This window comes from Triplophysa rosa, linkage group LG20, assembly GCF_024868665.1.
Source record: "Triplophysa rosa linkage group LG20, Trosa_1v2, whole genome shotgun sequence".
Classification (NCBI taxonomy): Eukaryota; Metazoa; Chordata; class Actinopteri; order Cypriniformes; family Nemacheilidae; genus Triplophysa; species Triplophysa rosa.
Genome location: NC_079909.1, coordinates 20395737 through 20411386, shown reverse-complemented (window position 1 = coordinate 20411386; position 15650 = coordinate 20395737). Strand labels below are relative to the sequence as shown.

The 15650-nt window shown below is 38.9% G+C and overlaps 1 protein-coding gene and 1 non-coding gene across 2 annotated transcripts in view; one reads left to right on the top strand and one right to left on the bottom strand.

Moving 5' to 3' along the window:
• LOC130570894 (CLIP-associating protein 1) overlaps window positions 1-14209 on the bottom strand; it is a 38721-nt gene extending 24512 nt beyond the window's left edge. Inside the window, exons 1-10 of the mRNA XM_057361374.1 lie at window positions 14100-14209; window positions 11557-12018; window positions 6693-6771; window positions 6349-6452; window positions 6175-6266; window positions 6017-6092; window positions 5321-5418; window positions 5029-5093; window positions 150-278; window positions 1-75 (exon numbers count right to left, since the gene is read on the bottom strand). The exon at window positions 1-75 is cut by the window's left edge and continues 2 nt beyond it. Of these exons, the coding sequence (XP_057217357.1) occupies window positions 1-75; window positions 150-278; window positions 5029-5093; window positions 5321-5418; window positions 6017-6092; window positions 6175-6266; window positions 6349-6452; window positions 6693-6771; window positions 11557-11790 (952 nt within the window). The 5' untranslated portion in view covers window positions 11791-12018; window positions 14100-14209. The remainder of the gene's footprint in view (window positions 76-149; window positions 279-5028; window positions 5094-5320; window positions 5419-6016; window positions 6093-6174; window positions 6267-6348; window positions 6453-6692; window positions 6772-11556; window positions 12019-14099) is intronic.
• Window positions 7139-7268, top strand: LOC130571743 (U4atac minor spliceosomal RNA). The gene has a single exon (XR_008965122.1). It is a non-coding gene; the product is annotated as a U4atac minor spliceosomal RNA (small nuclear RNA).
• Window positions 14210-15650: the final 1441 nt, after the last annotated feature.

Here is a 15650-nt window from a genome sequence, read left to right as displayed (position 1 = left end):
GTACAGCAGGCACGTCCTCAAAGACACGGAGGAAATCTTCTTCATCAACAGCTCCAGCGGCAGAACCTTCTTTACCTAAACACCAGAGAATCGGTCGTGTTAGAACATCAAATCATCAGAAACACGCAGACTGATGGACGGATCTTCACCTGAGCTCTTAGTGCTGGAGGCGGAGCTCGGCCGCCGCGTGGATCCCGTCCGGCGAACCGACGACGCTCCTTTAGATGAAGACGACGAACGTCCTCCATCCACAGAATCATCATCGTCAACGTTTTTATCTGTAAACAATCACAGTGAAACGAATGAAGATACATCTTGGGATAGTTCAAAATCATTTATTCTCTCTCGTGTGGTTGTAAATCTGTGTGCGAGTCTTTCTTCTGTGGAACACAACAGAAGATATTTTGAGAAATGTCTCAGTGGTTTTGTGTTCATACAACGGATGTCAACAGTGTTGTTTGATTATCGACATTCGGTTGGGATTCTCAGTTTTGGATGAACTCTCTGACTTTTCATGTTTGTGTGAAATATCTCTTACAAGTGAAGTCGCTGCTATCTGCACACGAGACATGTTGTTATTCGCACGTGTCACTTTAAGAGACGTCTCTCCTCTCATCCGTGTGACATTGCTCAGGAAACCCCGCGTGGACAGATGATTCCCCCCCGTGAGACACCATCACTGAAATCTGCCAGACCGGCGATCAATCGCTTTGAATTATTTATACACACACACACACACATTCATCATGAGTGCTCTCCCACAATCCATCACCCTTCAAACACACTCTCACACCCAAACCTTACACTGTTTCATATAATCAAGATTACACACTAACTCAGATCTTAAAGGGACAGTTCACACAAAAAACAACGTCAAACCTGTATGAGTTCTGTATTTCTTCATCAGAACACAAAAGAAGGTATTTTGAAGAATGTTGATAATCAAACAAAACCGAACCCCATTGACTTCCATTGTGTGAACACAAAACCACTGAGACATTTCTCTAAATATCTTCTTTTGTGTTCCACTGAAGAAATCCTCACAGATTTACAAACGCATGAGAGTGAATCGATTTTTAGATGAACTGTCCCTTTAAGCTGTTACTTCGAGGGGACTGTAGGTGATTTTACTACTTGGTCGCCATACACACACACACACACACACACACACACACACACACACACACACACACACACACACACACACACACACACACGCAGACGTCTGCATGCAGCATTTAATCAAAGCTCTCAGATTTCACACACAGTGCAGAAAGACACGCGAGTCGCTCATTCACGAACACACTAATCACATCTCTCTTTGAGTAACAAAACACACAACACTCGTGTGTGACCGCTGACCACCAGACAAACGTGCCGCCCGCTCACATCCCCCCGTGACCTGCTCATGCCGTCGTCTTCACCTCACACACCTCATCTCGTGTCTCTCTCTCTCTCTGTGTGTGTGTGTGTTCATGCGGTGTAAAGTCAGACTCTTACAGGCACAGATGCGGCGACACACCAGCTTCCTCAACATATCCTCACGCTTTCCCACGCTGCCTCATTCTGATACAGCATCCACCGGCGACCCCTCCCTGCTCCTCTGTGTGTGTGTGAGTGACTGAGCACTGATTAAGCCCCGCCCCACACCTCAGGGGAGGGGCCACACATGTTCATGGATACAAGCATACTGCTGCTGCATACTGCATACTTGTACTGAAGCATAGCTCAAAATTGAATAGCACAGCAACGTCAAGGTCATGGGTTCAATTCTCAGGGAACACAAACACCGATCACATATATATATCCTGAAAACAGTCCGTCTCTTTGGATAAAACCATCTGCCGAATGTATTAAAACATGTTTTTAAAAATTTAAGAGACAGCTGTGTGTGTGATCCAAACAGCTGACTAAACGTGTGCAATCCAAACCATCAGTTCCTGACCGTGACTGTGCTGTAATCACACAATTGATGATGTCATCACCTCCTGCCTGATGACGTCATCACCTCACACTTACAGAAACCTACATCAGCCCCTTTTAAATGACACAGTAATTGCATTACTTGAGGATGTTATGTGTCAAAACATAACACAAACATGTACTCGTAGTATTCACAGAAAAATCCACATCACAATATTTTAAGCATTAAAGACATCAGACACAAGCAATACCACCTTTCACCACTAGAGAGCAGAACACTAACAACATCTGATCAACGTGTTTGATGAGTTTGATCAAAACAGCCTCTTTCAGTGAGAGCTGAAGAAAACTGATGGTGATACTACTCATGTGAAGTGAATACAGCGCTCTGGATTATTATATAATCACACATACGCAGAATTAAAATGTCAAATAATCACCACACACACAGACACGTCACCTGGAGCAGATGGTCCATCAAAAGATTTCTGTTAATCAATGTAACTTCTCAACTGTAATATAAATAGTGAAATGACCATCAATTTCATGTGATATTTTAACAGAGAAAATGTAACTTCTGAAAGGAAATGTTTAATGTATCAGTAGTGATCATGAGATTTACACCACAAGGTAAAATGATGTTTTCTCTCCTTCTTTAAAGAAAAACACACACAATATCTGACTGTACTGCAGTATAACCTACTTTAAAACAGACGAGTACCAGAGAAAAAATGCCCTATAAAAATGATCTATATTAAAATGTCCTATTTCAGCCCTACTTCCAATCCAGTGCTTCTTATTCTGAAGTGTGTGTACGTGCGTGTGCGTGCATGTGTGCGTGTGTATACGGGCAAGTGTGCGTGTCTGTGCGTGCATGTGTGTTTGCGTGTGTGTGTGTGTGTGCGTGCATGTGTGTACGTGCAAGTGTGCGTGCATGTGTGCGTATTGCTTCCACACGTTCGTACACAAGACACTGGAAACACACCAAATCTTTTCTTTAAATCTCTGCCAAGCGCCCACTCTCACATCAGCACCAGAGATCATGTTAAAACTGTCATATAAAAACATTCTTTAGTTTCCATCTCTGTCCTGACAAACTTCTGATGATGAAAGATCTGAGAGTCTTCTGCCTCCTGAATCCAATAAACAGAAATAAATTTGGTTGGTTGAGCAAATGAAAACTTTCTTCTGTGTCTCAATATCTGTGTCTCAGATATTCCTCCTGAGAAAGAGTCCGAAATCACACAAATGTCTCTGTCAACAGTGTGTCAAACTGAGCTCAGATTTGTCACGTCTGCAATCAAAAGTCAATATTAGTGAAGATCTCGATATCATCTCATCACATTTACTCACATTCCTCCACAATCTACATTCATTTAACACCTCTCTTTCAACAATGACACTCATTTGATTCTCTCTTTATTTCTCCCATTAGCAATTTTAGAAGAAACATCTGAGACTAATCTGATACTTTAATAAAACACAACCGAGAACTCCATCAAATCTCCTGAGCCGTGAAAGAGAAACCTCTGAGCAAACAACATTTTCCTGACGACTTCCGATGATAAAGCGATCCTTCATCCGAAACTGAATTCAGTCGTGTGGATCAGAGAGTATCAGGATAAATTCTGCAGAGCTCTTCAGACGACTGCGTCAGGTTACGATCTCACATTCACAGGATCAACCAAACCAAAACAACCAAACCAAATTCCCAGCAATAATGTGAAAATGATGCGGTGGGTAAATGAAGTGGAATGAGATCGCCGGCTGCTGTGTCAGATGAATAACCTGCAGCGCTCCAGCTCAACACATGGAGAGACGGATCTTACCGTCTCCTGCTGTCATGATGTCGACTCCACTGCAGATACTCCCACTACACTGACCTCACACTCCCGTTTAAAGAAACAGCTCACACCACCAAAATAACACAATTCTACACAAAAGAATGTCAACATAGAATGCATTTGCACAGGTGTAATGTACTGCAGAACATGAATGAGTTTCTCTGAGTAGACTGAGACGTGATTTAACATCAAACAAAAGAGAGAAAACAAGAGAAATCTGCTGAGAACGTATGAGGTGTGTTCACATTCCACCTGCCAATGAAACCACACACACACACACACACACACACACGCACACAATTACACACAAACATGCGCAGGCAAACAAACACACACAAATACACACTGAAGCGCACTCACACACAAACACATACACATTGAAGCGCGCACACACACAAATACACACAGAAGCGCACACACCCACAAACACACAGAAACACATGCACACAATTACATACAAACATGCGCAGGCAAACAAACACACACAAATACACACAGAAGCGCACACACACACACACAAACACACAGAAACGCAAACACACGCACAAATACACACAAACATGTGCAGACAAACAAACACAAACACACACAAATACACACGGAAGCGCACACACAAATGCACACGCAAACACACACACACAAATACACAGACAAATGCACACACGTAAATACACACGCATGCACAAACACACAGAAACGCGCACAAACACACAAATACACACGGAAGCGCACACACAAATGCACACGCAAACACACGCACACAAATACACAGACAAATGCACACGCACACAAATACACACGCACGCACAAACACACATAAACGCGCACAAACACACAAATACACACGGAAGCGCACACACAAACGCACACGCAAACACACGCACACAAATACACAGACAAATGCACACGCACACAAATACACACGCACGCACAAACACACATAAACGCGCACAAACACACAAATACACACGGAAGCGCACACACAAACACAGAAACACACAAACACCCAGAAATACACACGGAAGTGCACAAACACACACACACACAGAAACTGGGGCGGTGACAAAACAATGAGCTCACCAGCGACACAAAGACACAGCAGTTTTAAGCAGAAACACCTCGTGTTCTGAAACTTCCTGCACCACCTGCAGACTGACTTTCATCTGTTACCATGGCAACAATAAGCGATTTACATCCCGCAGCTTCTCATTAGAGTCCCGCTGAAACACATCATATACAGTAGATGAGGACGTTCTCTCACCTGCGGATGGAATCATATTCCCAGACCTCTGAACTTCATCAAACCTCCTGAAAATCAAATTCAACCTGAAATAACCAGACGCAGAAAAAATGTTTCTTTAAATTTCACTTTCACTAATAAAGTCAAAAGAGCCAAACAAGAAAACACCAAAAATTAAACAATTACACTAACAAAAACATTTTCAAATAGTAAGTTGTAATTGATTAAACATATTAAAATGAATGATTAAATGATGGATGATTGATTAATACTATTGTTTGTTATTATGTGTTATATGTAGAAGGTATTTTACCGTGATTGTGGAAGACCCTTTTTCCCCAGATCCATGCGAACTCTCTCTCCCACATGTCTGTAAATCTCCACCAGACACCTCATCGCACCGTCTCGAACCTGCGGATAATCATTTCTATATTCAGCTATTGATTTCACAGACGTTCAGCACACAGCAAAACCATAAATAATGATTCAGTACCTAAAGGCAGACACATAAAAAGTAAACAGGTCAACTTGTGAAATTAAATCATCTCAGCATCTCATGGAAAGAAATTTGACAGACTAATATGCAAATTTGTCCTATGGTGTGATGGCAAAAATTTTGAAATAATACGAACAATGAAGATAAATCTCTCTTATGTTATTTTATATGATACATATAAATATTAATAATATACAACAATGTAATATTACTCCATAATATTATTTCTCCATAGGACACGTTCACGATTTATTCGTCAACTACCCAAATTTGTATATCTGTGCCTTCCCCAAAGCTAAATATACGATACCACAAAGTGTCATTATAATATACATAAATATATTTTGAAAAATTAAAGTAAAAGCATCTAATAGCATGTACATTGTAATGAAGGCATTTTGAGGCAGTTTCTGGTCTCGACAGCAGATGGCGCCCAAGACCACAACATTACAACCCCGCACACTTCCTGATGACATCACAACTGTAAATGTGGACAGTCACGTGATCTCATACCTGACTCGTGGGGTCTCCCAACAGATGACAAATATGAGGAACAATCTTGCTAAGAGTTAAACCTTGAGCTCCATATCTGCAAGTCATAAGAGAGAGAGTAAATCTTTCTGAAAATGCTCAGAATGAAATATTCTGTGTATGTGATATATGGTACATACACATTAAGAGTTGAAATAAGACAAAAGCAAACAGCTTCTCTGGTCCGACTGTTTTTGTGTTTAAATCCCACCAGCATTCGGTCCCATACATACTGTCAACAAAAGTGTATTCATCAGTTTTGGGCAGAAGTTAAAGGGAAAGTGTAGATATGAAGCAGGAGGGAAATGTTTTACCTGTGGATTGGCGGATTGGTCCATCGTTTTTAACAGCAGCGTCTGCGCTTGGTCTCGCACCTGATCTTTAGAGTCACCTAAACGGTCTATTAAACTGGGAAGAACTGAAAGAAACAAAAAATATCTGCAATTTAAAATGAAAGATATTATTGATGTCTGCATTGCTCTAAAAAACAACCAACTAATGAAAATGATTCATCAAACGCAAAAAAAACTAAAAATGTTCAAATTTAAAAACATGGCAACTTCACATACAATAGATATCATTTACAATATATACATTAAGGTTAGGAAAAGTTTGCAAGTGTAAATGTTAGAAAACGATTTCAGCGGTCAGACTTTACCTGTTCCTATTTGTGTTCTGAAGCGGTCCTGTAATCTTGTTATTAATGCAGACACTATATCCATCCCTAGTAAAGCCACCTTAAAAACATAAAAAATACATTTAAAATGTTATATTTTTACAAAAATGACATGAAACATTTAAAAAAGACATTTTGTGACATTTCAATTGTAAAGCAGTCCTCTAAACTTTTTTATTGCAGGGAAGAGACAGAATGCAAATCCCAGCCACAAAGGATTATGGGTAATGGCCAGGTTCTGTGTTTTCCTGACAATTATTCACAAAACGAAGAGCTTTTTCTGGAAAATAATCACTGATATGTTCAAAAGTAAACATAGTAAACTAGTCAAGCAAAACAGAAATCAGTATTTTTTAAAAGTGAAGAGTTACCATCTGTGTGAATGTGAGTGTGAGTTAGTGAAGGCACAGACGGTTGTGTCTTCTTCATCTTTCCTTGTCTGGGGGTGAATGGACCGATCCATGAGCGTGTAGCGAGATCAGTCCTGCTAACACCTGACCAACACAACCAGCATCACCTAAACTCTTTTGTTCAGGCTATGGTGCAATTTTTGGAACCCGTACTCTCACTCTACTGTATGAAGACATAGAGGAACACACCTCACTAGCGCCCTCTGTTGTCTCTTATAATGACCGCAAACTGAACTGAACAACTATCACACAGCTCATAAAAAGAACACACCATTGAAATCATTTAACACTGCTCTAATTCTAAGTTACTTGTACATTCAAACACAAAGAAAATGTATATTGTAACTGATATTTTTGTTACATCAAGTTAATATTTACTTTACGACTAAGCGCAGACAGAGCAGCGCACAAAGATCTGCGTTATACATTGAAGCTTGTTGTGTGTAATAATATATTTCACTTGATTTGATTTGACACAAATCAGGGTAAAACCGAGTCTAAAACAAAAACGAAACTAAGCACATATGCACGATTTGTGATGTTAGAAAAGCATTGTTAGTGCTAATCTGCATGAAATATTTGAATAAATATTTATAGTCACACAAGATTTGTTCAAATAGTGTTAGTCGTCTAGCAATTGTTTTCGTTAATATTCATCTTATTTATATTTATTACCATCACTTCACCTTACATTATTTAATGATCATCGCTTCTTCATCAATTTCATCTCTGTGTGTGTGTGTGTGGTAAAATAAGACGGGTCCTCACTGTCCTCATTACAGAGTGGGGTGATCACTCTCTCTGGACTCCACTGGGTTTCCAGGCCGTCTGTGGACGAGCTTTCTGATTGGCTGTGACGGCTCAGGCGTTTCTAAGCAGTCGTACGTTTATTAAAGGGCCCCTATGTGTTTTTATAGTATATAAAGATCATCAATAAGGTTTGTCTTTTATTACCGTCATCTGTCTCTGAGTGTCAGTGGAGGAACTTTAACACAGTATCAGACTCAGTCTATTAGAAATTCATCACATCTCTCTCTCATCAGCACCGATGCTCGAGATCAACCTCAGCTCACACACACACAAATACACAAACTCTGACAGCATGCTTTTGCAATGAAACAGTGACTATACTTTTGTTGTCTTTTTAGACAAAATGTTAGATGCTCTTTCATTCTTATGTCGCTTTGGATAAAGTGTCTGCTAAATGAATCAACGTAAAAGTGAAATGTTCTGGTTTAAGAGCAGACTACAGTAACAGATACAGATGTGATTCTTCTGTTTCTATCCTGTAGTCACATCATAACCATTAAATAATCATCATCAGGTCAGAAGTGTGTCATTCTGAGAGTACAGTCAGTCAGGCTGCTTTGAATCATCGCTCAGATTTCTGCAGATATGTTTAGTGTCCACTCACACCCACACACACAAAATATCCCATAATGAAAACGCAAGAATGTGAAATCTTGTGCAGACAGTAGACACCACTGAAGCAAACACACAAACTGCACAAAGAAATGGACAAGCCTGTCCTGGATGTAATTCTGTGTAGATCTTGTGTTTGTGGTTTGAGTTTATTCTCATGTTCACGTGCACACAGATCGCCTTGAGAGGATGTTTTCTTCCTCTGAGCATCTGTGTTTAAGGGCAGATGTTTAATTCATGACCCGCTGACTCACGACACTAAACTCACCTTCCATTCAATTCAAAACATCCGATGATTTACTGAACTGAATGTGAACATCACAAAAGCCTCGAAAAACAATAGCTGCGTCGCTCACTTGTTCTCTTATGCACTATTCCCTATATAGCTGATATATTAATGATACACTCAAAATCAGAATGCATTGTGGGTAAAAAGTAGTGAACAAATGTAGGGAATGAGTTGTTTACGCAATACAAAATGGCAGACACCGATATAGTGCACTATATAGGAGATAGGGGGCGAATTCAGACACAGCTGATATCACACATGAAGGTTACGAATATTGTGCAGTCCCAGGAGGTACACAAAAACATCATGTAACAGAAATAAAATGATTAGTGTGTTTATGAATAATGTGATCGGACAAAACAGACGACAACATCCCACTGTGCATGTATTCTACAGTATACAGTTACATACGACTATAACTGTTTTCAACAGCAAACCTAACACACTGTTTCTGTAGTATACAAGCCCAAAATACTGAACACGTCATACAGACAGACAAGACCTAACTATACCGTAACTGATGCTCTCATCTAGAGATGCACCGATTGCAATTTTCTTTGCCGATTCCAATTTTATTACAAGTGAAACCTGGCGATTCCGATTTTCCACCCACAAACTATAATTGACAGTATACTGTATATAAAACCACATTAACTTTTCTTCAATACACATTTTTTTTATTTTCATTGAATAAATGATTGAACATTACAATTTCCCCAAATTTCCCTAAATGCAGTTCTCCAAGCTGCATTAAATGACAGAATCTTCTCTTTCCCAAACAACTCTTAAATCGAAGAACTCTGTGACTGAAAAGAAGTACAAATAACAAAATATAACTAAACATGTCACTTAATTTACCTTTTTCATTTTTGTACTCATCTCACAAAAGTCTAAGATAACAATAAAATACTTCAACTTTATTCTTGTCTGTTTCTGTTTATGAAACTAACATTGCTTTATTTCACTTTTTCTGAAATGTAAAATAAATTGTCTTTATCTTGTGTCTGTAGGATTAAAAGAAGTGGGTTGATTTTTGCTGCAACTTCAATAAAAAAGTAAAAAATCTTATGACTGAATTCTACTCTAAAGATGTATATGTATTGGCAGTTTTTTGTGTTAGTAAAGAACTCAATCAGATATATATCACATATATTGGTTGATTTATTCATTTTTTTATATTTTAGATTTTTAAAAACAAGTAGAAGTCGTGTTGAATGTCATTTTACCTAGGTGAAATAAACTCAAACTCACTCAAGAAATAAACACAAATAATCAAATCCTACAGCTTGTCGAGGAGAACAAGAACATTTATGCACCCATTTTCACCCGACGTACGAAAATGTCAATTTTCCGCTGTGCGCACATATTTAAACCAAGTGCACAGTATTTTTTACAAATTCTGACATGTGCATCGAGTACAGACATTTCGATGTCCATTTTTCGTAAGCAACTTTTTGTGCACGTTTCGGGATGTATAAAAAATGTACTTAGCAACCGCGACAAACGCGACCTCCGGAGGACGCACCCGAAATCCTGACCAGGACGTGTCCGGGAAAAATGGCACGTATGGTCACCCCACTTTAAAGTCTCAGTGAAATTTAAAATTACAATGCCTGTTTTTTCATGAAATATTGCAGCGTAGTTTATCAATTTGGGTCGTCCTCTTTTTAAAATTCATGTGCCCTCGTAATCTTTAGCTAAAATCTGAAAATGCACTTCCTTCCTGTAATGACTATCCATCTTATGACGTATGTTAGACGGCTTGGACGGGGAATCCAGTAACCCCTCCCCTTTAACTGTCAGTCTGCTACCAGTTCCATTTCAAAATGAAACGGCTGTTTTTATACATCCAATCAAATGGCAGAGAAAGACGAAAGCCTTTTTCATTCGAAATTCCATTTCACTTGGAAATGCAAAAAACTTCCAGTTCACAGGGACTTTAAGAATGAAAACGTTTTCTTGAAGGATGTAAAGTCACCATTACATAGCAACACCCTGGGTAACCACGTACAACAGTCTCACAACTGTCATTGTTTTAAATATCAAATAAAATGTAAACCCCTAGTGGTTTTACAAGTGTCTGTACAGTTACAGTATGTTTGGTTTTGTTACAGACGTCACAAGTATAATTTTGCATCTCAAATATCAGAACAAACAGCTGCGATGACAGATGCTGTATAATCATTTATAACATGTTTAACACTGCAGTACAAATGTTAGAGAACGTTCAAAACATTCACACAGCGCTGAGACTGACTACCACACTTCAAAACTTGAATACTACATACAATACTTCATAAATCCAAAAGTGCCGAATGTGCCTTCTAGCTAAATTTCTGGGAAGGATTTAAAAAAAACTCTATCACGTCTAGACAGCAATCCGGCTTTAACACTCAAATACAGACATAAAATGTGTAGTTTACGGACATAAATTATGTTTTGGGTTTAATACAAACTGCCTGTCACCCTAAAACGCTGCCTGTGAATTTATAAGGCACTCAAACCAGAAGCATTTTCACAACTTCAGCTTGAAAAAAAGAGCAATTCAGCTCAGATTAAACCCTGATGTCAGAGACGAGAGCCGATGAATCCAACAGAATAAGAGAATATGACCATTTCTGAAATGAGCACAATCACGCTTTATCATTATCATACTTCTCTGTTATGTCTGAGCACAAACCAGAACGGATGTGTCGAACTACGAACTTCCTGTATAGAAACTCACCTTGAAATTGCTTGAGTTGACCCACGAAGTGGCCAGACTGTCCACCATCCGGTCCAACATGGTCTGATCCTGTTCCAAATCATGCGACTTGTGTCGGTCCAGGATGTACTCAATGATTTCTGGTCCCACCTGAAACCGACGTCCAACTTCCTTCTGCGTGACCTGTGCGACGATGTACTCCATGTTGGGCTCCATGTCCTTGTTGAGTTGGACCAGCGATGGACGACAACACATGTAAACCCTGTCCTGTGAAGATGTGTCGTGGATGTTTGGACGGGGTCAATCCAGAGATTGTATCCAGAGGAGATGTGAGAGGACGCTGCGAGTAGGAATGCTCTTCTGAAGCATGTGTTGACTGAAAGATGTTTTGACAAACTGATATTAACCCTTCAGCTGTGAAGTCACATCACTGGTCCAGACCGTCATTCTGATGTGTCCCTCATACACAAACTCACTTCAGTACTGCAATAAAAAAATATAATTAGTATATACAGTATATAAATGACATATATCATTAGTATTGTAAAAAAAACTATTGTTAAAAGTATATAAAATTGAAAAGTAAAGCACTCCATTAAAAATAATTTAAAGAGTAAATATTTTGTGATTTTTAAGGTCCTACTTTGGTTTAAGGAGTGTCCAACAACAAGTTTACGTACATACACGGTGTAAAACACTTTAATTTTCTAATAATATGCAGTTATTATTACCTTACTTCTTGACTGACTCTCAAATGATTCGTTTGGCGATTCATCTGTCTAATCCCTTCCTTTCTGTCAGCCTACTCTGATCTGATTGGTCAGATGATCAATTCTGCTGTGATTGGTCTATGATTGGTCTACCGCGTACAGCGTCGCAAATGGAACATAGATGGGCGTTACACCGAGTGACGCATATCCGACCCAGAACTGAAATTAGAACGACCGACGACTCGTTCGCGTGATTGAGTCGAATCCCAAGCCAATAACTTTGTTATTTGTTCACTTTCGTGCTTTACAACTCGGCAGACTGCTTACATTCACACAGCAACATTACACACTGCATGAAATGTAGTTTTAGAGACATTGTAAGTTACTCTTTAATTACAGTAATTAGTCATTGATTACACCCAACACTGATGCTCACTTTGCAAAATACTGGCAACCTGAAGTATGTGTAAAACAGAGATATACTTTAAAAATAAAGAACTCTTCTTGTAATCAATTATTGTTTAACCATAATCCAATACTATTTTGTTTAAATGGTATTCACAGAACAGCATGGTTTTCCATCTAGTGCGCTAAAACAGCATTAACTGTGGTATTTTGTGTAAGCTATTCACGTCTAAATAAACAAGATTGTCAGTGTGGTCACACGTGCACTTAATAACAGCAGTATTTAAAGACATCAATAAACATTAACAAAGCAGCTGTCGTGATTGCACATCTAACTTTAGCACTCTTTTATTTCACTCGGCAGTTGTGTAGCAGCTGTCCGGAAGGAGGTCAACAACCGCACACATTCACAACACATTTATTCAGTCTTTAAGCACTAAAACTCAATGAAAACATTAGCAACATGGGCTAACTAGCCTCTCAATATCGTTGCTTGGTAACAGCGCCAGAAACGCGCGAGGCCCAAAGACGTTTCTGTGCACTCGAGATGCTCGCGATACCGTGACGTCAACCGCCGATCGGTCTGCGCAGCGCCGCATGCAGTGAAGTCAAATCCGCGCAGGACTCTCACAGTTCATCAACGTAACCACTGAAATGGAGGACATTCTCTCATTTAAACTCGTGCTTTAAACACATCTGTCGTTAAAATAACGCACTTGAAAAGCGGAAGAGTTCACGAAGAGTTATCTTGCATGTTTATTGATTCAACAAATGACCAAGAGACTTGTACAATAATTATGTAATGTAATATCATTTTGTGTGTGTGTTTTCGTATTATCGGTATTTTTTAACCGACTTTACATCATATACAACACAGTATCATGTACAGTAATGGTGCATGATTACAGAGAGTATAGGCTGCTTGTCAGATATCATAACTGTACAGTGAACGGTACAGTCACATTACTTTTTCCTCTCATAATAAATGAAAGTGAACAGATGCACGTGCTGTAATAAAACTGTCTGTACATTTGTTTACACATAACACGCTATGCTTACATTAAACCTAGCTCAACACCTAACGTTACTCACTTAAACTATGATTTTACGCTGCATTAACTGATGCATGCAACTCTTGCATCTGATAAAGCCAAACTGAATTCGTTGAAATCTGATGTTAGAAACCACAAAAGTCAAACCGCTCAGATATTCAGTGGATTGTAACAAACAGTTCCTTGGCGTGATATTTAAACGTGACATTTATTTTCAGAGCATGATGGTTTGTTTAGAATGCACGAATGTAAAAATGCATGCGGTGCGGCACACTATTACTGTATAATGCCACAAACTATTCTCATTGATAGTGTCTGCAAAGCTCAGTGTCAGCGAGCGGAGTCAGAAGGCAACTAGTGATAAGAGCTGATAAAGCTCGCTTGATGTCGCACGTACCTGACATTCTGCTAAAATCGCTCTGCACGGGCGCCGTTTCCCGGAGGAGGATGATCGGTTGATTTTTGAAGGAAACAGCAGAGATCTCCGCCCATGGTGCGGCTTCAAACAGAAAAACAGCACTGCGCATGAGCGAACGTCTTGAAACCGCAGATCGCGCGCCACCTCCTGTCTGCAACGCTCAACTTTACTACAATGCAGATAGAGTGCCATCTGTTGTTCCTTCAAGTTAACTTTATTTTTACAGAGCAGATAGCGCGCTATCTGCTGTCTGCTCAACTTAACTTTATTATAAGAGCAGATAAAACCCGTTAACTCGGCCAAAGTCTCTTGATGGAAAGTGTTCACACTCGACCCATACCAGCTAACAATTTTTGGTTCCCAGAACGTTCCCCTAACGTTAGTTTTTGTTACCATAACGTTTCCCTAACGTTAGTTTTTGGTTCCAAGAACGTTATTTTCTAAGGTTCGGTTTTGGTTGTCCAGGAAAGTTTTCGTTACGGAAATAGAACGTTAGTTTCTGGTTCCCATAACGTTATAGAAACCATGAAACTAACGTTTTATTTCCGTAAAGATAACCAAAAACAAACCTTAAAAAAACTTTCTGGAACCAGAAACTAACGTAAGGAGAACGTTCCCAGAACGTTAGCCTAAAATATTTTTCTCGGGTCCGTTTGGCCTCTTATTTAAAGATATTTAAATAAACTAACCAATGACTTCAACACAATATTTAAAGCAGATTTTTATTGACAGAAGAATAAACATTTAATTATCTTCAGGCTAACAATATTCTTGTCTCACCACAGAAGTATAGCGTGGATCAGTCTTTAGATATAACAATCAAAAGCCCTGAGTTTCAGTCCTTTCATCATGGTCTGTTGATTTAGATGTGTCAAATCAATCGAAAATCACGAAAATATAAGTTTACTCTCAAATCTGTACGTTTTTAAATAAAAAATTAAAATAAATAAACCGCTAAACTAAAGTGTTAGTCGGTGAGGTAAAACGAAATGACCGTTAATTTTTAAATGACGGGAGTGCGCGGCAGAGCGGAGTATGCACGTGCTCGAGCGCACACACATACAGTAACAGACAAGAAGTACACATGGATATATATGATTGTATTTTCATTTAGCTTAACTAGTTTATTAATTCCAGCCATTAAAGGGCACATTTATTAATTTAATTTGGTCAGTATAACATGTGTTAATGTGATCTTATAATTTCAGTATTGCACATGTCACTGACGTTGACCAGTTTTGACAATTTTTACCATTCAAAAAATAACCAAAAAATAACCATCAGGGAACGTTATTTTCTGGTTGCAAAACAATAACCAAGAAAGAACCATCAGATAACGTTATTTTCTGGTTGCAAAAAATAACTAATAAATAACCATCAGGGTTTATTTAAAATTCTCAATTTAATTTAAAATTAAATTTAAATTCTTCAATTTAAAGTTCTCAATTTGATGTCGACATGCTGTAAACGGCTAAATAATGTTCCCTACTTGCACAGAAAACTGCGTGGTTATTAATGTGGGACATCTCT